This window comes from Aspergillus stella-maris, assembly GCF_047715825.1.
Source record: "Aspergillus stella-maris strain CBS 113639 unplaced genomic scaffold BDV14scaffold_19, whole genome shotgun sequence".
NCBI classification, from domain to species: Eukaryota; Fungi; Ascomycota; class Eurotiomycetes; order Eurotiales; family Aspergillaceae; genus Aspergillus; species Aspergillus stella-maris.
Genome location: NW_027396813.1, coordinates 42400 through 67215, shown reverse-complemented (window position 1 = coordinate 67215; position 24816 = coordinate 42400). Strand labels below are relative to the sequence as shown.

General features: G+C 51.6%; 11 protein-coding genes across 11 annotated transcripts; 6 read left to right on the top strand and 5 right to left on the bottom strand.

The window, feature by feature from the left end:
* Positions 1–1176: 1176 nt before the first annotated feature.
* Positions 1177–2207, bottom strand: BDV14DRAFT_188914 (5'-methylthioadenosine/S-adenosylhomocysteine nucleosidase; the record flags this gene model as incomplete). Its single annotated transcript, XM_073771129.1, has 2 exons — positions 1177–1194; positions 1302–2207. 2 exons carry the CDS (start codon positions 2205–2207, stop codon positions 1177–1179), a joined length of 924 nt encoding a protein of 307 aa, XP_073629371.1.
* Positions 2208–2542: 335 nt separating this feature from the next.
* BDV14DRAFT_171077 (zinc finger CCCH domain-containing RNA-binding protein) lies at positions 2543–3459 on the top strand. Its single transcript, XM_073768326.1, has 2 exons — positions 2543–2961; positions 3016–3459. The coding sequence occupies exons 1-2, from the start codon at positions 2661–2663 to the stop codon at positions 3342–3344; spliced, it is 630 nt and encodes a 209-aa protein (XP_073629370.1). The 5' UTR covers positions 2543–2660; the 3' UTR covers positions 3345–3459.
* A 7-nt stretch (positions 3460–3466) lies between these two features.
* BDV14DRAFT_38825 (Nse1 non-SMC component of SMC5-6 complex-domain-containing protein) lies at positions 3467–4897 on the top strand. Its single transcript, XM_073776669.1, has 3 exons — positions 3467–3721; positions 3791–4425; positions 4487–4897. Exons 1-3 carry the CDS (start codon positions 3604–3606, stop codon positions 4751–4753), a joined length of 1020 nt encoding a protein of 339 aa, XP_073629369.1. The 5' UTR covers positions 3467–3603; the 3' UTR covers positions 4754–4897.
* Positions 4898–5663: 766 nt separating this feature from the next.
* BDV14DRAFT_198863 (aldo/keto reductase family protein) lies at positions 5664–6869 on the bottom strand (the record flags this gene model as incomplete). The annotated part of the gene is made up of 4 exons (XM_073773076.1): positions 5664–6055; positions 6151–6586; positions 6643–6734; positions 6803–6869. 4 exons carry the CDS (start codon positions 6867–6869, stop codon positions 5664–5666), a joined length of 987 nt encoding a protein of 328 aa, XP_073629368.1.
* Positions 6870–8953: 2084 nt separating this feature from the next.
* BDV14DRAFT_207998 (intradiol ring-cleavage dioxygenase) lies at positions 8954–10099 on the top strand (the record flags this gene model as incomplete). Its single annotated transcript, XM_073775300.1, has 2 exons — positions 8954–9766; positions 9826–10099. Exons 1-2 carry the CDS (start codon positions 9042–9044, stop codon positions 10097–10099), a joined length of 999 nt encoding a protein of 332 aa, XP_073629367.1. The 5' UTR covers positions 8954–9041.
* Positions 10100–11512: 1413 nt separating this feature from the next.
* Positions 11513–12299, top strand: BDV14DRAFT_198861 (glycoside hydrolase family 11 protein; the record flags this gene model as incomplete). Its single annotated transcript, XM_073773075.1, has 3 exons — positions 11513–11610; positions 11671–11841; positions 11900–12299. 3 exons carry the CDS (start codon positions 11513–11515, stop codon positions 12297–12299), a joined length of 669 nt encoding a protein of 222 aa, XP_073629366.1.
* A 155-nt stretch (positions 12300–12454) lies between these two features.
* Positions 12455–13812, bottom strand: BDV14DRAFT_207996 (zinc-dependent alcohol dehydrogenase family protein; the record flags this gene model as incomplete). Its single annotated transcript, XM_073775299.1, has 3 exons — positions 13594–13812; positions 13048–13533; positions 12455–12961 (listed from the first exon to the last, which is right to left on the bottom strand). Exons 1-3 carry the CDS (start codon positions 13777–13779, stop codon positions 12455–12457), a joined length of 1179 nt encoding a protein of 392 aa, XP_073629365.1. The 5' UTR covers positions 13780–13812.
* A 152-nt stretch (positions 13813–13964) lies between these two features.
* Positions 13965–15299, top strand: BDV14DRAFT_198859 (uncharacterized protein; the record flags this gene model as incomplete). Its single annotated transcript, XM_073773074.1, has 5 exons — positions 13965–14040; positions 14096–14331; positions 14600–14794; positions 14858–14979; positions 15014–15299. The coding sequence occupies 5 exons, from the start codon at positions 13965–13967 to the stop codon at positions 15297–15299; spliced, it is 915 nt and encodes a 304-aa protein (XP_073629364.1).
* Positions 15300–15703: 404 nt separating this feature from the next.
* BDV14DRAFT_207995 (pectin lyase fold/virulence factor) lies at positions 15704–18365 on the bottom strand (the record flags this gene model as incomplete). Its single annotated transcript, XM_073775298.1, has 5 exons — positions 15704–16584; positions 16646–17292; positions 17340–17463; positions 17512–17866; positions 17925–18365. 5 exons carry the CDS (start codon positions 18363–18365, stop codon positions 15704–15706), a joined length of 2448 nt encoding a protein of 815 aa, XP_073629363.1.
* Positions 18366–20167: 1802 nt separating this feature from the next.
* Positions 20168–21861, top strand: BDV14DRAFT_198857 (cytochrome P450; the record flags this gene model as incomplete). Its single annotated transcript, XM_073773073.1, has 2 exons — positions 20168–21230; positions 21287–21861. The coding sequence occupies 2 exons, from the start codon at positions 20168–20170 to the stop codon at positions 21859–21861; spliced, it is 1638 nt and encodes a 545-aa protein (XP_073629362.1).
* Positions 21862–21944: 83 nt separating this feature from the next.
* BDV14DRAFT_171065 (uncharacterized protein) lies at positions 21945–24246 on the bottom strand. Its single transcript, XM_073768325.1, has 3 exons — positions 24136–24246; positions 23053–24014; positions 21945–23000 (listed from the first exon to the last, which is right to left on the bottom strand). Exons 2-3 carry the CDS (start codon positions 23771–23773, stop codon positions 22171–22173), a joined length of 1551 nt encoding a protein of 516 aa, XP_073629361.1. The 5' UTR covers positions 23774–24014; positions 24136–24246; the 3' UTR covers positions 21945–22170.
* Between the last annotated feature and the right edge of the window lie 570 nt (positions 24247–24816).

Genomic DNA, 24816 nt, shown 5'->3' with positions numbered 1-24816 from the left:
GCCGCCCTTTGCGATGGAACTTCGGGAATTCGCTCACCACCTTTTTCAACCAACTTCAGGCATGCTTGCGCTATTGCGTAGTGCCCTTTTTCTGGACAAATGCGAATTCCTTCCAGTGTAGGATTCGGGTCCGCAGGATCACGAAGCAGGTAGTCTCGGATAGACTTATGAATAAGACCAATTTCTTCACCTTGTACTCGAAGGAGAGGCTGGCAAAAGGAAATGTGGTCCATGATCGTTTGATGACGGTCCAGAATAGCTGGAAACTGCACGTTAATGGCACCGGATAATTCGTCCATGGTCAAAGGGCGCTTTGCAAGAGTGACCCAAATTAAAGTAGAAACTACGACCTGCCGTTTTTGCTCATTTACTCGTAGCAAAACTTGATCGTAGATCCCAGGGAGACTTTTTGGCAGGGTCTCCAAAGTAAAGAGTAAGTCTGCGCACGTTGACTTCTGCAACAACTCATTCATGACGAGGCCAACCCACAGAAATGTGCGCTCCGACCGCTCAAGGAGCGTCTCCTCAACATGGGCTGCTAGCTCCGGGTTGAAGCCGGGCACTTTGCCCAGCTCCTGGACTCTACATCGCACAAATTGTTGGATGTCCGAGTAGACTTGCTCATCATGGCCGGGATCTAGCTTAATAGTCTGCGAGCTTCTCATACCATGTATTCTTCGACTGCTGATGAGCAGCCGAAAGCCCGGCGAAGGTGGCTTTTCGTTGCTCGCAAACATCTGGGAAATTTTGGCAGATAGAAACCTCATCGATTCTTCATCACATTCGTCGAGACCATCAATGACACAGCTCACTAAGCCAATGTCTGGATCCTGGACCATGTCCCTAAAAATACTCCATAAGCCGTCGGGGGATTTCAGAAGGTATTCAGCCTTCTCCCGGGACTGGAAAAAGTAATTGGCGTGGCGGAAGAGCGACTGTTTCTTTTTGATGACCTGGTAAATGAGCCCTCTCAGGACGGCAGTTGCTGAACTGCGCTTCTCGTCCTCATGGGAGCAGAAGAAGAATACTAAATCCCTTTCATACAGTTTCTCGAGTTCTTCAGTGAGAAAGATGGATAGCATGGTTTTCCCTTTGCCTGGCGCTCCACAAATCCAAAGGAACGGCACGCCGGGAGTATGCAACCAGGACTTGTAGGCCTCGTTATCACGGATCCATTCACAAGTTCCATGGACCCTAGCGCCCTTGATGCTGATAATGCTGGCTCGGTCAATGATGGGGTCGGTTAGAAAGATTGACTCGAATCGGGACCTTTCTTTTTCGTCAGCGGCGAATAAGTCGACCTGGACGGCTGGCATAATTTCGAAAAACTCTCTGGCACAGATTGCTGCAACCACTGCGGCATAGCTCTGCCATTCCTTGTTCTTGTGCGAGTCGCAATAGTCGCAAATGCCGCGTATAACGAGGCAAGGCAGACTGTTCATCACGCCTGCTGCCTCCATTTCAAAGCAGAGTGCGCCTCCGAGTTCTCTGCTCAGCCTGTCTCGTGTAACCCCATCTTTAACAACCGAATTGCCCGAGGCGACGAGTCCATAATGAACAATTGTCGGCTTGGGGGCTCCCCGTTGTTTCACCTTCGTCGGGTCGCAATCTGAACATTCGTCTAGCCCGACGTGGTGGTATGTTGATTCATAGAGGATATCCGACTTGGGCTTCTCGACTGCGTTTACCAGTAGGAGACGCTCTTCAATGTGGCTCCTTCTATCTTTCCCGGACGTCTGGAACTTGGTGAGAGCGTTGAGCAGTGTCGTCGGCGGCGGGCTGAGGTACCCTGTACGAATGCTTTTCCCCCCGGCACCGATTTTCTGAAGATCATGTTGTATAGCGCCACCGTGCAAGCCTTGGGGCTGGCTGATGACAACATCTCCCAGCCGGATGTCATCTTTATCAGTTGGGACGCCACCGGCGATGCCAACAAGAAAGCCATATTTCACCGAAGGAAACTTTTCCATCATTCGTCCCACGCAGTCAGCAGCCGCGTTCGTCCCATAGCGACCAGAGGGCGGGCAGACTATCACAACATTGTGCCGTCCGATGCTCCCAAGGCAGTAACTATTTGTTTCCTGCGGTTTAGCCGGGGGGTCTTGATGCTCCTTGTCGAGCATAGCCAGAGCCGCTTTGAGCTCGACCGAAAGAGCGCAAATCCAAGCGACGGTATAGGCCGCGAGTGGTAAGCGAGGGAACTCCATTGTACGAGGTGAGGGGAATCATTGTGCATGAAGAATATAAGCGCCCGGGCTCAACATGAGTCGGCGACGAGGCTGAGCCTGGCTTAACATCGGGCAATAACAGTGTGTATCTCACGTTGTTTTCCTGTCGCATCAAGGTGTCGGTCATAGAGCCATGCATAGAATCATAGGAAAACATCATATATCCTATCCCGCGCATTGGAAGCCGTAGGGAAGGCCGTTGGTTGAAGCTTCCTGTGGTGTATCTAGAAGCTTCTGCCTGAGGCCGCAATGGAACTTAGTCAGCAGACGTCCGGAGCTTCAACTCCAAATCTTTCATCGCGAAGTTGCAGTCTGTCCGCCACTCAAGCTCTCATTCCTCTCTCGTGCATCCATCGTCTCGATCTCCTAAGACCTTCAGGCGCCTTCTTTACATCTTTTTTTAGTCACTGTTACTCCTCTACTTCCCCCGCCATGGCCAACTACCTCGCCTCCATCTTCGGAACCGAACAAGACAAAGTCAACTGCTCCTTCTACTACAAGATCGGCGCCTGCAGACACGGCGACCGCTGCTCGCGCAAACATGTCAAGCCCTCCTACTCGCAGACCATCCTCATGCCAAACATGTACCAGAACCCGGCCTACGACCCGAAGAGCAAGATGAACCCGAGCCAGCTGCAGAACCACTTTGATGCGTTTTATGAAGATGTCTGGTGCGAGATGTGCAACTATGGTGAACTGGAGGAGTTGGTTGTTTGTGATAATAATAATGATCGTATGCTTCCCTCTACTTCTGTTTACTTAGTTGATGAGGAGCTAACTGTCGCAGATCTGATCGGAAACGTCTACGCGCGATTCAAATACGAAGAAGACGCCCAGCAAGCCTGCGATACGCTGAACTCGAGATGGTACGCCGCGCGACCGATATACTGCGAGTTGTCACCGGTGACGGATTTCCGGGAGGCGTGCTGTCGGTTGAATAGCGGAGAGGGGTGCGTCCGCGGAGGATTCTGCAACTTCATCCACCGCAAGGATCCAAGCAACGAGCTCGATCGCGAACTCCGCCTGAGCACAAAGAAGTGGTTGAAGGAGCGTGGTCGCGATGCGCGCAGTGTCAGTCGCAGTCCCAGCCCGGAGCCAACACGGCGGAGGTTCTAGATTTCGGGTGTTTTTCTTTAGTGGCGTTGGGAGATTGTAATGTACTATGATATCAGCTTTCGGTACAAAATGGTTATTGCATTTGCTTTACTGCATAACTACTATCTGTTCTGTACTCTGTTGTACCTAAGCGTAGAATGGTTCCTGAATCGGTCTTAATAGTCTTGGCATTCAACCATGGCGCGTCGCGTCCGACAAAGAAAAGTAAAGCTCCCCGCATCTTCTTCCACCACCTCAACTTGAACAAACAACAACCACAATGTCCAGAAGAGACTACACAGACGCAAACCGGGCCTTCCTGCAAGCCCTCATGGCCCGGTCAACAATAACATTCGAAGAAGCGCGGCCCATCCTCGCTGCGATTCTCAGTGTGCACGGTGCGCAGCCTCTCAGCAAGCAGAACAAGCAACCCATTCCTCCAAAGACTAACAATCAAGCTTCAACAGGAAATGAACAAATCTCAGAAGAAGATATCACAGAATCCGACCTCTCAACTTTCATAACAGCCGCAAACTTCTCAATCTCCCCCTTCGACCTCGAAATCCGCTCTACACTACCACAACACGAACTCCATGACCCTTCAATTGAGAGCTATACACCCGACCGAGTCTACGCGCTTGTAAACACAACAAGCGACGGTTTAACGCAGTTAGCGACAATATACACACCCGACGAAATCAGTTTCGTGAAGAGGCTTCTCGATAAGATGTTTGAGGTGAATAATACGCGGATCTGCGAGGCGTTGGTTGTTAGTTCTATTGAGGCGGTGCAGCAGTCGAAGGTTCCGGGGGTGGATAGGAGGGAGTCTGGTATGACGCAGGCGCAGGCTACGCCGACGCAGGGACAGAGTACGCAGGGGGGAGGGGCGGCGCAGAGTCTGACCATGACGCAGGCGGAGGGTGTGCTAAAGCAGTTAGTTGAAGAAGGGTGGTTTGAGAAGAGCCGGAAGGGGTTTTATAGTCTTTCACCGAGGGGACTTTTGGAGTTGAGGGGGTGGTTGGTTGCTACGTATAACGATGAGGATGGAGGCCGGAACCAGAAGATTAAATTCTGTGCGGCTTGTCGGGATATACTTACTGTCGTACGTTCCCTACTTTCCCTTCTTCTCTTGTTCATGAGAAACTTGTTAATTATTTGTTCAGGGCCAACGCTGCGGTAACCGCGACTGCCCCGGCCGCCTCCACGACCACTGCATGCGCAACTTCTTCCGCGTGCAAAAAGCAGAGCAGTGTCCCGTCTGTCGATCTCCCTGGCCCGGTGATAACTTTGTTGGTGAAAGGGCCGTCGCGGCGCAGAATCGACCGGCAAGCCATGCGCGGCAGAGTCTGGCGAATGGGACTGCTACACAGGCGTCGCAGTTGTCGCAGGTTATGGATGAAGAGGTTGATGCGGGGAGCGAGAGTGATTGATGCCGCAATAGTCCATGACTATCAACGATAATATCAGGTCCCATATACTGCGATGGCCATCGTCATATTGCGTTGCGCTCTAGCGCTACAGTGCGACCCGAAACGTCCTTCTATGTTTTGGACAGACGGAGCCTGTTTTCCAACCCTAGTTCCGAAGCCCTGGTTTATCAGATGCGGTTAGCCTAATATTTCCGGCCCGTCCCTACCGTGAATGGTACCATAACTGACGGAAACTCAAAATAGCCAAACCATACCATGACGGCTAAGAATACACTCCGCCAAGATTTTCTGCCACCACCTTAATTCCAGAGGCCAACATGTGCTTTTCACCCTCCGGCCAACCAACAAGATGGCGCGACACCTGGACTCTTGACAGTACAGGATGGCTGTCCATATAATACGTAGCAAACGGCTAAGTAATCTACAGATCGCTTAGATTGCCAAATGTAGCGAGAGGTCTGTCACTGAGCTCTGCAGAAAGTTGTGACTGTACGGCACTGCCAAACCTCACCTTGTCCGCGCTGGCCGGCCACCAAGCATCATCCCTCTAATGCTCGAGGCATGTGACCATCTTGTTGAAAAGCCAGGCCTTTATATTGAAGAAATGGCTGTCTTCCTATAGGATGAATTCAATGTCCTCCCCTTAGCATCAAGCATTTAAAGAGCTCTTTCCCGGCATGGTTGGACGAAAAAGCAGGCGCGACAGAAAGCAAAAGAACAGAACCCTTGTACCTAGCCGAACGTGTCGACAAGGACGCTGGGTCGGTTCTCCTTCTCCTCCCGCGAAAAGCATCTACAGCCCAAATTTCCCAGAAATACGCTCGTCTTGAAGCTGTAATTACAAGACATCTTCAAACATCACTCCATAAAACTCGCTTCGCCTAGAAATCAACTGACCATTCATTCCCAATCACAAGTTCAACAGCTTCTCATGAGCACCACCATACCTCTCTCCATGCGCCGTTATAGTCTCCGTTATCCTCTTCAGCTGCTCCAAATCCTCCTCGTCCAGTTTCACACGCGTGCAATTCTCGCACACCCGCTCCTCGGTCGTCGCGCCCGGGATCGGGATCGCACCCTGCGCGCTCACCCAGGCGATCGCAACCTGCGGGACAGTCAAAGCCTTGCGCTTCGCGACGGCTCCCACAGCCTCGGCGAGCTTCGCATTATTGTCGAAAACCTCGCGCTTGAAGCGTGGCATGTGTCGTCGCATGTCGCTTGCGGGCAGGTCTTCGAATTTGCGCAGTTGGCCGGTGAGCCAGCCGCGCGCGACTGGGCCGTAGGCGATGATGGGGATTTTTACTGCAATCCAGATTAGCACAATGTGATTCAGGTGATGCTCTTTCCTAGGTAATTAGACTGAAGGCGGGAAGAGAAATAGATCGGAGGCAACGTACACTCGCGACAAGCCTCCGCAACACCATTCCTCAACACATCCGGCGTGAACAGGCTAAGTTCAATCTCGACACTGGAAATTGGATGAACAGCATGCGCGCGACGGATGGTAGCCGCGCTGACTTCACTCAGTCCGATGCCGCCAATCTTTCCTTCGCTGACGAGCTCCGCGAGAGCGCCGATGGTCGTTTCGATGGGGACATTCGGGTCAACGCGTGCGCATTCGAAGATGTCGATCTTCTTCACTCCGTCGAGGACGGAGAGCACAATTTCGACGGAGGCGCGCACACCCTCGGGGGTTCCGTTTGGCTTGTGGGTGGCCAAGTCATAACACCCCTTGATGCTGAGGATGACCCTGTCGGCATCTTCGGGGTACTGCATGAAGTAGTACTTAAGGAGGTGAAGGGAGTTTGCGGTAGGTGTGCCATAGTGGATTCCCTGGATAGATCGAATTAATTTGTACTGTGGAGGACAGGACATGGAATGGGTCATACGCCATTCCAAAGATTGGCGCCCTGCTCAAGGGCAGTTTTCATGATTCTTGCAGCCACAGGATACTCGACTGGTGCCCAAGGGCGAGTCAGGCCTGTATGAAATGGTACATCAGTATGTGTTGCGCGATGTCCCAGGGGTATCGGGTATCAAGGTAAGTACCCATAAGACCGTATCCAATAGGGCCAACGTCCTTGCCAGAAATCATTGAAGGTGCTACTTGAGCCATTGTGATGAGAAATGCTAAGTCTGAGAATTTGCAGTTTTCGCTGATGAATGGTATAGCGTGACCCTGCGGTGGACTGGCCTTGATATAGTCTTTGTTTCGAGGAAAGCGAGCGGAGTTAAGCAATCCAACACAGGCCAGAAACTCAGACCTGGGTAAAACCAAAGCCAACCCGTTCAAGTAGGGCGCGCACCGTCGGGGATAACGAGTATACAAACCTTGAGGCTCAATTTTGCAGCGGCGATAGAGCCAGCGGCGGTACAGGCAGAAGACCCCGTGCCCAGGTGGAGATGCATAATTCCAGCACATATGCCGGGTACTCTTACAGATCCGGAATGCTTATCATCCGGGATATATTTTGTGCAGAGCATGCCGATGCAAGAGAAGGTCTTATGCCCGGCGCGGTGCTAAAGTCCGGTAGGTGGTCCTTATCTCCGTGGAAAAGAGGTATTGGGGGGATATAAACTGAGAAGAGTAATTTGTTGATATTCTCTTGGTGAAATAGAGCAGGCTGCTGCGAGGGCGTACAGAGGTATGGCTTTAAGTATCTGTCGGTTGGCTCTGATCTCCTGGAGTCCGTTGCTCTGGAGCGTGATGATTTCTTGTCGACCTTCAGTCGCAACTTTCTGCGGAGCTCAGTGACAGACCTCTCGCTACATTTGGCAATCTGAGCGATCTGTGGGTTACTTAACCATTTGCTACGTATTATAAGGACAGCCATCCTATACTATTAAAAGTCCAGGTGTCGCGCCATCTTGATGGTTGGCTGTAGGTTGAAAAGCACATGTTGGCCTCTGGAATTAAGGTGGTGGCAGAAAGTCTAGGCGGAGTGTACTTTTGGCCGTCATGGTATGGCTTGGTTAGTTTAAGTTTCTGTTTGGCATTGTACCATTCACGAAAGAGACAAGCCAGTAATATAGGCTAACCACTTTTGACAAACTAGGGCTTCGGAACTAGGGTTTGAAAACAAGCTCCATCTGTCCAAAACATACAGTAGAAGGACATTTCGAGTCGCACTGTAGCATTGCAGCAGCAGGTTATCGCGCCGGCAATCCGATTCGGCCTTCGTTGAAGCTCGGGGTTCTCTTCCGAAAGAATACTGGGACGGCTACATTAATAGCCGTATTCCAGCTTGACCCCATGAGGCTGACGTCGAGAAAACCGAGTGGATGTTGCGCCACTGCCCGTTCCTCTTTCACCCATTCATACGCCTTGCAAAGCGTTGTCATAGACCAGGACCTCTAGCGAAATTTCGCGGAGCAGAGCACCGCGATGGTGATGCGCTGGACCTTGGGGTAAGATCTCACTCGGACGGGGGTGAGCTATTGAGCTGGTTTAGAGCTCCCTAGGTACCAGGGCCGCCAGTCCATTGTCATGTCCACAGCGATAGCCGGCTAGCTCATCGGCGATAGCAACAACAGCTGCAAATGAACCTCCAATAACAAAGCACACAAGTGCACCTTTCATGTGTTTGCCGAGCCTTTTCATGCTCCCGTATTATAGCTCCCCGCCTTGGTCAACGGACGGTTATGATAGACCGCGTATGACCCATATCGCGTTTGTCGAGCCCCTCCCTCGCATCTCCTGGTCCTGGGGAATAGCACTTTCGTATGCAATCTTCATGGACGAAATCAGAGACAGACATACCACCGTTCCGGATTTTCCGGTGAGCTGGTTCGGTTTGGTTTTCGGTACCTGGAGTGGATACAGATCGTCATAGAACTATCGGGGAGATGATACTCCGAAGTACCCTACACAAAGAAGGCACGATGGAAGCTCAGAAGAAGAGAAGATATATGGAAAGATGACCTGAGTCCTTTCTAGAGATTCTCCCATAATTCAGCCTCGTCGATCGTCTCTACCACTGCACAGTGTCAACCAAGCACAACCTCGGCTTTGTAATTCCTCGGATCTCTTCCCCACAAGATCAGATCGTCCGTCTCCACGTGGGGTTTCTAAACCAAGTGACGAACCATTGCCCTTTCCTTCATTTTCAGCTCGCCAGGGGAGAGTCATTGCATGATGCTGCATGTGGGGCTTGCTGAGTGAAATAAAGGTTGAGCTGCTCTCTCGCGACGCCCGGGTTTTTCTGCTGCAGTTGCGTTGTACAGACCCAGGAACCGTCCTACACAACACAACCTATACAACCCTAACTTACACCATACAACCGCCATCATGCCGCCCACTGAAGTCCCAACAACTCTTCCCCCCATGAAAGACCTAACAACCGAAAACATAACCGAAAACGTCCACCTCGTGAACAGCCAATGCCCCTCCCCTCGCCTCCGGTACCTCCTCCACAGAATAGTAACACACCTGCACGAGTTTTGTCTCGAAACGCGGCTCTCAACAGACGAATGGATGACCGCAATTGAATTCCTGACGAAAACGGGACAAATAAGCGATGATCTCCGACACGAATTTATTCTCCTTTCTGATACATTGGGTGTTTCTTCTCTCGTCGATAGTATAAATCATCCGCGCCAACCACCTGCTACTGAGGGGACTGTCCTCGGTCCATTCCATACGCACGATGCAGTCGATATGGAGCACGGGTCTGTTTTGCACAGCGACCCTGAAGCAACGCCGTTATTCGTGCTAGCAAACATAAAAGACACAGACGGGAACCCGATCTCAAATGTAAAAGTCGATGTCTGGGAAGGAGATAGCCACGGGTTCTACGACGTGCAGAATCCCAATCGCGACGGGCCCGATGGGCGCGCGGTCCTGCGGTCCGATGAAAATGGCGAATTCTATTTCCAGGCGATTGTGCCGGTGCCGTATCCGATTCCGATGGATGGGCCTGTGGGGAAGATGTTGACGGCGTTGGGGCGCCATCCGAATCGGCCTGGGCATGTGCATTTTATGCTTGATCGGGAGGGATACGATCTTTTGATTACGTGAGTACTCCATCTCTTTACACTCAAGGTCGGAATTCGCTAATATGGTTGGTTGGTAGGGCACTCTACCCCCGCGGCGACCCCTACGAAACATCGGACCCCGTTTTCGGCGTAAAAGAATCACTAGTCGTTGATCTTTCCGAAGTCACTGATGAATCCATGGCAGCGAAATACGGCGTTAAGATCGGGACCAAGTTGCTTAAGCACGAGTTTGTGCTGCTCACTGAGAAGCAGGCGAGGGAGCTGAGGAGGAAGAATGCTGTTGAGGCGATGGAGAGGCAGGGGCGGAGAGTCAATTTTGTGGATGATTTGCCTGTTCCAAAGGACGATTAGGCCTTTGGTTCAATTTAAGGCGCATTTTTAGGTAGTCCGGGTTAATTTGATTTTTTGGCAATACTACATGGCATTAATATCCTTTTCGATATGGAAGTGTTCGTGAGCATCCTGCGCTGCGTCAGTCATCGGAAATGAACTCCGCAAGACGGCGCAGGTATCTTATCCATCCAAACAGGGTATCAAGAGCCGTAATTGCGAAAACCTGCTAGGAGCGTCTAAATGGGTACTTGCTGTTCATTTCCATTCGGTTCACTGCAGATTAGATGTCATGGCAAGCTTTTTCGGTCGCGCCCGACGAGAGAGATATATATATCCTGGCCTTCGCGATAGTATGACAACTTTGAAGAGATCGCTGAATACCTGGCATTCTTTTTCTCGATCTGTCATATGGTACCTTCAAAATTTAGTCTAAGAATTTTGTAAATAGTTAGCAGTTTTACAGTGCGCAAAAGCGTGAAAAAAGACCGCGAGGCCCCGCCGGATAGATCCGATGGATGGCCCGTCTGTTGATCCCTGCCTTGCTTTGTCGCGACAAGCCAGAGAATAGCGGAATAGCCTGATGCGTGAGGCATGAATGACGGCGAGCTCTAGATCTAGACTCTAGACTCTGGTTTCAAGACTTGTGAAGTGTGAACGCGGGGAAGCTGATCTTTCTCCTGTTCGTCAAGGGCTGAAAGAGTGGGGGTCGTTGGGCTGTTGGTCGTCAATTATGCCACCAAGGTCCATGATTCTTGCTCCTCGGCTGGGTCGGAGATCAGCCGTCGCACATGAGCAACTACGAAGCAATATAATCTATGCAACGGCGAGACATTCCAGGTGTGAAGAGTTTCAGGCAAGCCGGGTATACAGGGTGATGCCCGCGGTCTGCCGCTACCTAGGTAATACGTAGTAGGTATGGTACACTGCCGACCTCCAAGGTCTCACCACCGACGAAGAGGCGTTCAGGGGTAAACTGGCTTAACTACGCCATTCTGCAGACATTAGCCTATAACCAAGCCCTTTTCATCCATGCAAAGGAAGAAGCTTCAAAGCTTAAGCGCGCCAAGACCGGCTCTATCTACATGAGACGCGGAGGATACATAGTGGAGAACATATATCAGCCTATTTTTGTCACCCACGCCTGAAACGGACGGAGTCATTACCTGTTTGGCACGGTGCTGCCTCCTGAGTTTCACTTTGACAGGCGAGCCAGAATGCGGCCTGCCATTCTGAGACAGGGCCGTTGTCAAGCTAAGCGATGGGGCCTTGCAGGGTGGGTAGATACTGGGTATGGCACGTCCGAGCGACGTTTCTAATTGATGATGGGCACCAAGTATAAGAGAGCTCCTGCCCAGGCTCCAGAAATGTCAATACAGCTTCAGCTTCGCTTTTCCTTCAAGTTCAAGTAAAGCAAGCAAACAAACAAACAAAATGGTCTCCTTCTCCCGTCTTCTCGTCGCCTGCTCCGCAGCAGTCGGCGCCCTCGCTGCCCCCTCCGACGGCACCCTGCCTCAACTCGCCAAACGACAGTACGCAAAGTGACATTTGGCAAGGGAGAGCGAGATCCCAAAAGCTGACAGCATTGTTAGGGCACTAACCGAGAGCTCGACGGGTACCAGCAACGGCTACTACTACTCCTTCTGGACCGACGGCGGCGGCGACGTGACGTATACCAATGGTGACGGCGGCTCGTACACGGTTGAATGGAGTGATGTCGGGAACTTTGTTGGTGGGAAGGGATACAACCCCGGTAGTAGCAAGTGAGTCTTCAATCACAGTCTTCTGCAACAAAGAGAGGTGAACTAATGGTATGAGTAGTGCCATCAGCTTCTCCGGAACATTCTCCCCCAGCGGAAACGGGTACCTCTCCGTCTACGGTTGGACCCAGAACCCGCTGATCGAGTACTACATCGTTGAGTCCTACGGCGACTACAACCCCGGGACAGCAGGAACGCAGCAAGGAACCGTCGAGTCCGACGGCGCAACATACGACATTTACACTGCGACGCGCGAGAACGCGGATAGTATCGAAGGGACTGCGACATTCACCCAGTTTTGGTCGGTGCGCCAGAGTAAGCGCTCTGAGGGGACTGTTACTGTTCAGAACCATTTCGATGCTTGGGGGAACTTGGGGATGACGCTTGGCACGCATAATTATCAGATTGTTGCTGTTGAGGGGTATCAGAGTTCGGGGTCTGCTAGTATTACTGTTTCGTAGGGGGTTCCTGCGTGTGATACTACAATGTAGTAACTATCGGAGCTGCTTTGGAGTAGCTGGAGTGAAAGTGTCCAACTCTTGCCTGTCGTTTTGATTATTGTTTTCTATGTATATTCTAAATTGCCATGTTGTATCTATATCTATATCTATCCCATCTAGATTCCTTCGTCATACTCAACATCAATAACAACCTTACTAAAATGTCTCTGCTGTTCAAGAAACTTAAACGCCTCCTTCGCTTCCTCAAACCCAAACACCTTCTCATCGTATACAGGTTTAATCCCCTTCTCCTCAATAAAACCATTCATCTCAGCGAACTGCCTCCTGCTTCCCAGTAAAACCCCCCTAGTCCTAACAAGATACATCAAACCCGCCATAATACTCGGGTCCTCAGGCTGCGCCGCACCACCCAACAATCCAGTAAGGGCAATCATCCCGTCTATCCGCGCTGCTTTGAGTGATTCAGCTATGGTACTTGAGCCGCCGACATCGATGATTATATCGACGCCGCGCGAATCGGGGGTAAGGGATTTTGCGAGAGCGCCCCAGGAAGGTTCGTCTCTGTAGTTTATGATGTGGTGCGCTCCCAGGGACTTGAGTTTCTGGGCTTTGGTTGAGGAGGACGTTGTTGCTATTATTGTTGCGTTTGCTGCGAGGGCGAACTGTGGTTGATTGTTAGTATGTGCATCCCTTAATGGAAAATGAGGTAACGGAGGTAAGAGACGAGACGAGACGAAACGAGACGAACCTGTAATGCCGCAATACTGACGCCGCCTGTTCCCTGAACGAGGACAGTTTGACCCGTCAAGTCTCGCGTGGACTTATTCTTGCTATTCCCATTGACCTCACCGTTCGCATCGGCCTCACTCTCACTCTCGTCCTCATCTGGTCCATTCAAAAGCCCATCCCACCCAAAAAGCGCATTCCAAGCAGTCAACCCCGAACAAGTCAACGTAGCCGCCTCACGATACCCCAATCCCAACCTCCCCACCTTAAGTAGAGCACTCTCATGAAAAACAGCATACTTCCTCAACGTCCCATGGACGCCCTGCCCCAGTCCAGAACCAATAGAAGCGTACGTGGCCATCTCATCGTATTTTGAGTTTGTCGTTAGATGCGTGACGATCTCGTTTCCTGGCACGAATCTTGTAACGAGAGTTCCTGTTTGGAGGACTACGCCTGCGCCGTCGGAGAGGGGTGTTTTTGGGGGTGCTAGCGGTAAGTTGAATTTTCCCTGGGGAATTATTTAGCACGGTCATTATCCTGGATTTAGGATATGGCTTTGAGAACGTACCTGTGCAATAGCCAAATCACGATAATTCAACGACGCGGCATGGATCCGGACAAGGACATCGTGCGGTCCTAACGGTGGAAGCGGGAACTCCGCGTCGAATTCCAGGCTTTCTGTGCCGTTTTGGCCGGTTAGGAGCCAGGCTGGTGTACTGGGGAGGGAATCGACGGTTGTTTTTGAGAGGTCCATTGCGCTGAGTTGGGGTTTCCGCGGTTAGGAAGGGAAGGATTGGTTTGAGTTTGTGAGGGAGGAGTGATTGGAGGGGAATGAAATGGGAAGGGGACGGGAAATTGAAGATATGACGGAATAACGCGGCGGAAGATGGAAGATAGAAGATCACTCCTGAAGAAAATATGTGGAGAACATGATTCATTATGCCCCACCTCGACGGGACTTGCGAGTCAGTTCTTCTGATGGTTTTGTATGGAAATGGTGGAGCTGGTCTTGGCGGTATAGATTAGGGCTTCTGTTGGGACTGACGGCGATTTGTGAGACACGGCGGCAGCCACGGCCACGGTTAAAGCCGCGCGCGAGAAGCGCGAGAAGATAATCTCGCTTCTTAAATGTATCTTGGCCGGTCATACCGGGATAACCACGGCGTCCCCTCCCCTCTGGACCAATAGGCCAGAGGATGACCCTGCTGCTTTTCTGCCGGGTGATTACTTCAATGCCATGCCTCCGGAGTGGATGGATGGCAAAGAGGACGAGGACAGCGAGCACAAAATTCCTGCTTCGGCCGTGGTCGAGGGCGAGGGCGAGAGATAACATCGCCCGCCTCCCACGGCTGGTCCGAATAGGCTTGTTCCTTGGGATATGCCGCGGTTTGAGAGTAAGTACCTACCTGCCTAGCTTCTCTTGATCAACCAGACTGACCATGGCTAGCTCCCTCGCACATCGACATCGCCCGTGAGATCTGGGAGGCCTTTTAGGAGATTAGAGGGCAGACTTGTTGGCGGGAGCCGTAAGTACCCTCCCCAGCCTTTGAATAAACCGCACTGACCATGTCCAGACCGATCCCTACCCACCCAATCGAGGTCTTCGGGCGCCAGACCGAGGCCATGCCCCTGACGGAACGCAAAATGGGGTGGTTCGTCAGGAACATCTACGTCGCGAGCCCGAGGCCAAGTGGAGGACGACCGTCACGGCCATGGTCGAGCGGTATGCGCCGGATCGACTGGTTTATCAGAGTGAGGTGGTTGAGTCGGTGAGTGTCCCCCTATATCAAGTCACATCTGCGGACACGGTCGACTGACATAAGTATATGCAGGCCCCACTCATCTCTGTAATCGGCGACGAAGCCCGGATCATCCAAGCCCATTTCAACGGGTGGGATGTGGTCTTCCGCGTTTCGGCCCTGGTCTGTCCCGCATGCGTGGCGGATGAAGACGGGTACGGGCTTTTTTGCTCGTTATCTTGCTGCTAGGCCAATGGGGGATACGTCCGCGTTCCCGGCTGTTGCGCCGATGCCAATGCCAATGACCATGGCCGTGAAGAGGACGGCTGGTGAGGCGGGGCTTGATGAGGAGGAGGAGGACGATCGGGCCACGGTCGAAAGCGACGGGGACATGGGTCCCGTTGAGACCTGGTTGGAGAAGCAGGATGCCAGCTGGCAAGAATACGGCTGTGGCATCTGCGAGTCTCCCGTTCGTCGTCTTTGTCGGCATGGTTGTGACTGTCCGCTGAGGGAGTCGAGTTGGGGAGGGGAATAAAATGGTCTGTGTCTGTGTGTGTCCGTGTATTGTACGATGTCGTGTCTGTTGGAGCCTGGTGTTTGATCTTGTCTTTTCCTTTCCTGTACAGAATTGCCTGTCGACCATGAAGCCTTTTCCCTTCTTACCTGCTTTTTTGTCCCATTTGGGTTTTACAGGTTAGGGTTTTCGCTAGATCATTTGGTGTTGTTGTTCTTACTTGTGTACTATCTATGTTTTCCTTTCTGTTTATGAGGCTGGTCCTTTTGTTGACATCACAAATCGAAATTTTCGTCCATGGTGCAATGCATCATATGGATGATTCGGCAACCGAATCTCTTAGGGGTCTACTTGTAATATACGCACAGGATAAGTAGAAAGATTGTAAGATGGTAGGAAGCCCTATACTAGTGCAAGTAGTAAGTTTACTGCGCCTCATCAGCACCCTCAAAGATAGCAACGCCGATCTTCCTCTCCCACGTACTCCCCTCGCTATCTTCAACAGAGACAGTAAAGTAATCAATACCTGCGTCTCCAGTTGAGGCAAACGTCGCAGTTGTTCCATCAACCGCCGCAGTCCCCAGTGCATTCTCGCTCTCACCAACCGTAAAAGCAGGCTCAACAAACCCAGCAAACAATGGCGCAAGATCAACCTCTCCATTTCCACCAGGCGCAACGAAGATATGAGGGTCTGCCATAAAGTTCAGGTACCCCTCTACAGCGGTATACCCGTCCCCACCAGTCGATCCATCCCACCAGTCTGCTATACCGTCGTTGTCTGTGTCCCAGGATGCGGACCTTGTTGTCTCAGGGAAATCCTCAAGACCACCGGCGTCGGCTTCGTTATCGATTAACCCGGGTTTACCCGAGACAGAACCTTCATACGTCGTTGTGCCATCAAGCGTCTCCTGTACAATTCTAGCATCATGCTCATCCTGAACAGGTTGAGAAACACCACTATCAGAGAGAACACGTTTATACGCCTCTGTCGAAGATTGTTCCTTAATATAACTCGGGAAGAACTCCTCGTCCATGAACTTCTGGTAAGAAGGGGCCGGATCGATGCTCACGTCCGCGTAGCACGCGATCTCACTTGTCTGCCCTGTCCCATCGTCGACTGCCTGCGTGGAATCCTGGTCGAAGACGCCGGGCATGCTGTTTCCGGAGCAGTAGTATTGTTGTGTTCCCGGGAGATTATCCTCGTATGTCGCTTGCAGGGCGTAGGTGAGTTCGCTTGCTGGTCCTTGTTTGTATAGGTTTCCGACGAAGTTTACTTCCTTTGCACCGCCGTCTGTTACGCGGGTTCCTATACGCCCATTAGAATTTGGTCTTGGTTAACGTGAGAGTGTATGGAGAAGGGAACGTACCAAAATTATAAACAACATTATTCCGAATATCCAACCTCCCCGCAAACGTCGCATTATCATCAACCCCCCCACCCATACTCCAGCTGCGCCCCTCCGCATGCGCAAGCAAATTATGGTGCAAACTCGCAACATCACCACCAACAGTAGCCGCATAACCATGCGCCGTGCCCTCCGGATAATTCTGGTGCCCGGCAACATTCAAAGGTTCGGAAATCATATTGCGCTGAAAGGTAATATTCTTCGCTGTGCGGGACGAAAAGGACTCGTCAAGCGCCCAGCCCATACTGCATCTGTCGAAAATGCAGTAGTTGGACCCGGACATGCCCATTCCATCGACTGTCTCTCCCGTTGAGGTGCCAGGGCGCACACGGATATGTCGGAATATCACGTCCGATGCACCTGATAACCCGACGGGCCAGCCTTGGATGGCGATTCCCTTTCCTGGGGCCGTTTGGCCTGCTAAGGTGATGTAGTTACCGTTTACTGACATGCGCGAGGTAGTCGTGATGACGCCGCCGACGTCGAAGACGATTGTCCGTGGTCCGGTTTCGACTGTTAGTGCGTAGCGGAGCGTTCCTTCGTCTTCGGTGTCTTCGAGGCTGGTGACTTTGACTACTTTGCCGCCGCGGCCGCCGCGGGCGAAGCGTCTGTATTTGTTAGTGCTGTGTTGTGGGAATTGGATTGGACTGCTCACCCCCATCCTTCTGCGTCCGGAAATGCAAGATGCGCGAGGCGGAACATGAATGTACGGCCGGTATATGTGGTTTCGCTGGAGACGACGTCCACGCGCCAGTAGTAGGTGTCGAGTTTGTTGAGGTCTGGAAGCTTCGTTAACCCCTATCAAAAGCTAACACGAAATAGCCTACCTTCGAAAATAGCCTCTGTCTCAGTAACTCCTTCGCTAACCGCAGTGAGGTTTCCCTCAGCAGTTCCCAGGTAGACACTGTATGTCGCAGACTCGACACCGGTCGGGGCTCTCCATGTGGCAGCGACAGTGCCGTTCTCCGGCTCGAGACGCTCGTCGCGATGGGACGGTGTCGGGAAAGAGATCTGGTTGCCCATGGCCGGTGTATCGATTTCGAAACCATTCAGGTAGACGATTCCATCACCTCCGCTAGGCGTGTATGTGATTTCGACGGCCTCATCGGGTGAGGAAACGGAGAAAGTAATGTATGAGGTAGCGGATTCCCAAATATTGTCGACTCGAACGGTGGGTTCAATCTGTGACATAAGTCAGTTCCTGCGAGAGCAATGCATGATGGAGTTGGGAGTAACTTACAGAAGCAAGTTCCTCACCCCCCGCACTGACACCAATATTAGCAGCCTGATCGCCCTCAGGATCAGACCATAGGTTATGCCATGTAAGCAACGTATGCTCGCCCTCTTCTAAACCAAGGATACTAAGCGTAATGGCACCCGGCGCATCAGGGTTCGTCGTAATACCTTGGTTAACGACGCGCTCTCCGAGATGGGACACTGTCCGGGTATACTGGTACTTGTAGTAGTCACCCTGGAGGTAAGATCCCTCGGGCGCGGCGATTGTCAAGTTCACGCCGTCGATTGAGGTGGACGCACTTTCAGCTTCACTTTCAATGGTGAATGTCGAGAAATCGGGTTCGGCGAGGTCGCGGATGGACGAGGACATGAGACGCACGCGGAGTTGCGCGTTGCATTGGGTGAGCACGGCGGCCAGCGCCGTTAGTTGAAAGAGAGACCTCATTTTGTCCAGCAAGGTGACTCCCGAATAATTTCACCTTGGAGCGGAAATTCTTCATATCTTAATATAGACGATGCCCTGCCAAGTGCCAAGAGCAGTTGATGTATAGATGAAACATCCGTGCTCCATGAGGGTCTTCCGCCGTCTTGAAATGTCTCAAGTCTCAGTGATCGTCAGGGACAGGAGTTGAATAACCTGGTGCGTTCCTGAATTAGCCGGCTTTCTGACTCAGGGTGCTATATTCAGCTCATCTCCTGCGCTGCGGTGGTTCCCCGCAATACCGGGGAGGAACGCTGACAGGTTCACCCTGACGCCCTAACGAGGTGATCGTTTTCCACAAGTTTGAAGTTTATTGCAAGTGTCAATTCTGTTGTTACTTGGGTACTCTCGTGGTGCTCCCCATTTGCTTCTATTATAATGTTATCACATTCTCGGTTTCCGGAGAAAGTATATCGGGCTTCGGCGAGATGCACAAGGTGCCGCTAAAGGCACTGCTTCTTTGACACTATCATTGGACATGTGCTGTTACAGCTCTCAGGGCTAGTCTCAAAGCGTCACGGGCCATTCTAGCAATGACTTTTTGAGTGGCAGCAACCCGAGTCCTTACAATTCTTGACTTGTGGAAGAAACCGTCTCACAACTTGAGACTGACAACTTGGAATGTCTGATGTGCGGTAATCCACAAAGGCAACATTTTTAGCGGGGAAGTGAGTAACTTAAACAAGCAATTTATTCTCATGGCGATGGTCTCAACCGGATAAATGGCAGTAGCCTGACATAGGCTTGGAACGCGGGGCCGAACACGACCACCGTAAAAGAAGCAGACGATGACCATCGCGGGGGAGATGTTGACTGCAGTGCAGAGAGACCAGCGTTACCGGGAAAATATGGAAGACGCTATCTGATGTTCTTTCCTAACCAAAGAAAGTTACCTACGGAACCTGAGCAAGCCTACCACCTGCCCAACAAGAAAGTCTAGGCTCGCGGCTTCAAATATTTCAATTAGCGCAATGGCGGTACAGATCTCTCGAAGCAGGTACGTATTTCCGCCATAAACGACCTATTCTCATAATACCGCACAATGGGTCAATCAGGGGGGGACCCGGCGACGGCATTCGAGGCGACAAGGGCAAAAGCTCTGCATCTGGTTAACTCCATGATGGCTCTTCATATGTGAGAACGAACAACATTGGAACTATATAAGGGCAAATCCAACTCAGACCAAAATACCCTGTCACAGGAATCCCACAATCAACGATTCCCTAATTATCAGCGCAGAAGAGACGATCTTATCACTTTCTAGACCAAGCGTTGGGAACTAAAGAGGATAGTTCGTGCTATGGGGCTAATAGGATCATCGCCATTTGACAGTTAACGCCCCCCCCACACGATCCGTCCCTGGCCAGGAACAGATCCTGGAGCTGGCCTGCCTTAGCCTTTAGTTTTGCCAGCTGTCTTGCTTTTGGGGTTCCATCTTCAGACTCTTTCCTATTCTATAAAAGCTAGAGAGAGCTCGCGAACCCAACAGACTGGAACCGGAGAACAATAGCTCTTAAAGATTGTCCACCATGGATTCGCTTCTTTCTGTCCCAGTAGGGCATATGCATTGCGAGAGGAATTGCACTGACAAAAGTACAGCATCTCCACCAGCCAAGCACTCGAACTGTCTCCAACGTGATGGCAGCCTTGCATTAGTTCGAGCCATGGTCGCATACCTTCACCCTGCTCGAGGAAACTCCATCTCATAAACAGCGCGTCTCCCGTTCGCTCGTCGCTCGGTTCATAAAAAATCTCCATCCAGCGAGATGGCCTTGACCTGGACGACATTGCTGCTTGCCCTCTGCGGCTCAGCCATATTGTTCCGTTTCTTCCTTTCACTAACCAAGAAGCCTCCAGCACCTCTCCCACCAGGCCCCAAGCCCGCCCCCCTAATCGGAAACATCCACCAACTCCCCAAAAGCCTCCAATGGCTACACCTCTACCACTGGAGCAAAGCCCACGGCCCAATAATGCACCTCAGCATGGCCGGACAAAGCCTCATAATCCTCTCAACGCACCAAGCTGCACACGACCTGCTCAACCGTCGGAGCGGGCAATACTCGCATCGTCCGCGGATGGTCATGGCCGGCGAACTAGTCACGAAGAACATGCACATGCTTATTCGACCTTATGATGAGCGGTATAAACTTCACCAAAAGATGGAGGCGCCACTTTTGACGCTGAGATCGGCTAGTCAGTATCGCGCGCTGCAGGATATCGAGGCGCAGCAGTTGCTTTTTGATGTTCTGAATGAGTGGGATGAGGTCGGTGAGAAGGGGGTTGACTTTCATCACCACTTTGAGCGCGCGATGGCTAGTACGATATACTGCTTGAATTACGGATATAGATTGAAGACCGGGTACGAGAAGGAACTTATGGACGGCAAACGCGTGCAAGCAGAATTCGCGAGAACGGGGCAAGTCGGCGCATACCTAGTCGATTCATTCCCGTCCCTGAATTATCTCCCTAAATTCCTCGCCCCATGGAAGAAAGAAGGCGAGGAACTATACGAACTCGAGCGAAGCCTTCACGTCGGGAATTTAAAGAGGGGTCTTGACTGTAGCGGGTGGAATTTCGCGAAATACATGGAGAAGTCCCCTGAGGCAAGGGGAATGCCGACGGAGGAGTTGGCGTTTGATTTGGGGATTCTTGCTGATGCGGGGCTTGATACTTCGACTGTTGCGCTGGATTGGTTTATTGTTGCTTGGACTACGTCGGGGGAGAAGTCTGGGTGGGTTAAGAAGGCGCAGGATTTGTTGCGTGAGGTTGTTGGTGAGCGGATGCCGACTTTTGAAGATAGGCCGAAGCTTGCTTATATTGATGCAATCGGTACGTATCCCTCCCGTTCATTCGAATCAGAATGTACAGGATCTAACAAGGTATAGCAAGCGAAACCCTCCGCTGGCGCCCCGTCGTCGTATCCGGCGTGCCACACTACACCAAGACCGCAGACACATACATGGGCTATCACATCCCAGCAAACAGCACCGTCCTCCCCAACGCCTTCGCCATAACTCGTGACGAAAAAGCCTTTGGCTCAGACGTCGACTCCTTCATTCCAGAGCGGTGGCTCGTCGAGTCCTCCAGCTACAATGAAAAAGAACCAACCATCGATATCTGCGGTATGAATACATCAGCCCTAAAAGACCTACCACAGACGGGATTCGGGTTTGGACGAAGAATCTGTACGGGCCGTCTTATTGCGAGGAATCAGCTCTTCATTCAGATGGCACGGATGTTATGGGCTTTTGATGTGCAGGCTGGTGTGATTAATGAGAAGGGAGAACGGCATAAGGTTGATGATATGGATTGTACGGAGGGGTTCGTTACCCTTCCTAAACCATTTAGAGCTGTTATGAGACCGCGCGGGGAGTGGGTTAGAAAGGCGGTTTTGGAGAGAGGATCTACGCATGGGGTTGATAATGGAGGGATTCTGGAGGGGGCGAGGATTGATCGGTAGGAAGGAAGAGAGGCAACGAAACCGTAATGCCACAGAGAAAGAGAATACTTGCAACAATGGTAGTTTTTCCAAGAGCAGGACGTGGTCTATCTCTGTTGTATATATGAGCTACGACAAAAAGCACATGCTAAACTCCAGTGTAGCCCACACACATTAGAGCAAAGGGTATCTTTAAAGATTATTGAGAAGGTTCTCTTATGATAGGAATTTCAGGGTTGGTCCACGGTCGAGATTGTTATAGGTTGGTACTCAGTTCAGGAAGAAGGTAGTATTGAAGAGGTCAATGGGGCTTTGGTATAAGTACTAGGTCTATACAGAACTGCACCTGGTACGAATACCCGGCCCAAGACGAGAATTTGGCTTTTCATCAAGTGAGGACTGGGCAGACGGATTGGGCCGTGGCCCATGTCGTGTCTTTCCGGAAATCTCAGAGTCGATCGCGATCTCAATCCTTCGGTCCTCGATATCCTTGATGCACTGTTTGGCTTGTTCTTGTATTTGGGCCATGTACCGTTGCGCTTGGTCTTCTATTTGGGCAATGTGCCGCTGCGCTTGATCTTCTGTTTGCACCATGTACCCTTGCACCTGTTCTTGCAGTTCGTCCATACATTCATTGGTTGTATCGCGTACCTCAACATTGGCATCCTCGATCTGTTCATGGAACTCGGCCTCCTTCTGAGTGTATGCGTCGTAGGCCTGATCACGACACTCGCTCACGGCACGGTCGACGTGGCCTGCGAGCTGATGCTCGACCGACTTATCAACGTATCGTTCAAGCCGGCGTTCAAGTAGCATCATCATCATCTCGACTTCCTTGAGACTGTCGACCTTGCTGAGCTCATTCGAGAGAGGGCGTTCTACGTTGGCTGGGGCTAGCAGATGCTCGCGGCCCGTTCGAATCAATAACTTGCGGATCAGATCATCAGAAGCGCTCCGTAGCTGATTTTCAAGACGCGCAAGCTTCTCATACTCTGTGGGTACGGGAGAGGCACGCTGAAAGGCAGTCGGGCGAATCGAGGGTGAGTAGGAAGGGCCTCGAGTGCTAGGCGTATTCATTTCGGTTGGAGAGCCTATTGGTTGGGGAGATGGGGGAAGCAGTCTTTTCCGTCCTTCATCATTGGGAGATACGGACCGCGGTTCTAAATACTATTAAGCTACTACATAAGGCTCTATAGTAAGGTGAGAGGTTACCTCTGCGCCGTTTTCCGACTACCTGCTCATGATATACGGGAGGATCCTCCTGTTCGGACACGGGCGCCTGGCTGTATGGGGGCGGATCAGGCGCTAGAGCAAAGATACGCCAATCTGTCTGAAGCAGGCCATGGCGAGCGTGATTGAAAGGCACTGCCTGGAGGCTTCCCTGGCGCAGTTCCTGGGTAAAATTCTGTAGCTTATCGAGTTCGTTATTCACAAATTGCCGGTTGGAGAAGTGTAGCCGGAGAAACTTGGATTGGCAAATCTTCGCAAACGACTGAAACTGCAAATCTCCTGGGGTGGCAGGAATCAGAGATTCCGTCCCAGATGGACAAAGAACCATGCCGACCGTGTCGAGGCTCAAGGTCAGCGTCGAGACGTCCGAAGCATTTGTGACAGGCGCCGGGAGCGAGGAAAGGAAGCGATATGAGCAGAGGGAGTCGTTGCTTTGTCGAGCGAGACCGCATTTTTCGACTCGGTCGGGGGGGATAATCAGGGTTAGGTGGGATCTGCTGTTCGAGTTAGCGAGAGCTGCCGTAATCGACAGCGAAATAGATGCTTGATCAGCAGCTTGGCCATGGACGACAGATTGATCACGGTCGCCAGATGGACCATGGACGATACGAAGGCGCGCAACACAAAAAAAATCGCTATCGGGGGCGTGGACGAGGACTGCCTTTTTCAGGGTCCATGGTCGGTTTTGCATAACGGTAGTCATTCTGTCACTGTAGCATTCGCAGTATCAAATGGAAAACGAAACCCTCGAAGAATCGAGTAGCCCACCCACCCGGGCTTTGAGCGACGGTGAGCAGCCCTGACTCGCGCAAAGACTAGATGAGCAAGGGGACATAGACGAAAAGTAAAAATAAAAGCTCATGCGGCCTGGTCACGAGTACATGCCCAATCTGAACTCCACGAGAGAGAGCAAAGAGTCCTATGTAAACACAGGAATGGCAGGACTGGCGGCGAGAACAGCAAAGAGCGAATACGAGAGGGATGCGGTCTGGTCACGAGTACATGCCCAATCTGAGATCAACGAGTGAAAACAGAGAGTCTTATGCGAGCACAAGAATGGCAGGACTGGCGGCGAGAGCAGCGAAGGGATGATTTGGGATGGTGATGGAGATGGGAGAGATGAGATGAGGTTGAAGAGGAGAAGGTGACGCTGGAGTTGAGGTTGGACCGGGAAGGGAAGGCGCAGGCGGTGAGACGCGGTCACGAGACGCGGCGTGACCATGTCCCGTTTCTTATGCTATTTTCATTGGCGTCTTCATTAATGCATGACTAAGCTGATCATCGTGCATCTCGGCCACGGACCATTCTAGATTTCATAACCCTCTGTCCATCCTGGGGCACTTGTCACTCCAGTGGGAAGCATATACGTAGCCGTTGCACGCCATAATTGCCAGCCTTGATTCAAAAATTAGTTTGAGTTATTCGAACACCGGATATTGAGGCCATGTCCTGAGACACCCGACTGTGTGGGCAGCATTGCCAAATCAAACACAGACAATATATCCCATAATGTTCACAGTCTTACTCCAAGTGCCAAGTACAGGAAAGCGTAAAGCCTCGGAGCAATTGGAGAGTCCTTGTATACTGCTACAGTGAGGGAGAAACTCGAAGGGGACGGGACGGGACAGGACTGCCCGGGACAGGACTGCCCGGGACAGGACTGCCCGGGTAGATTGGCGAGACTCAGCTGCGTGATGGTTACTGCGTGCATGATGGGAAGGCGCAGACTGTAGACTATGGATGTTT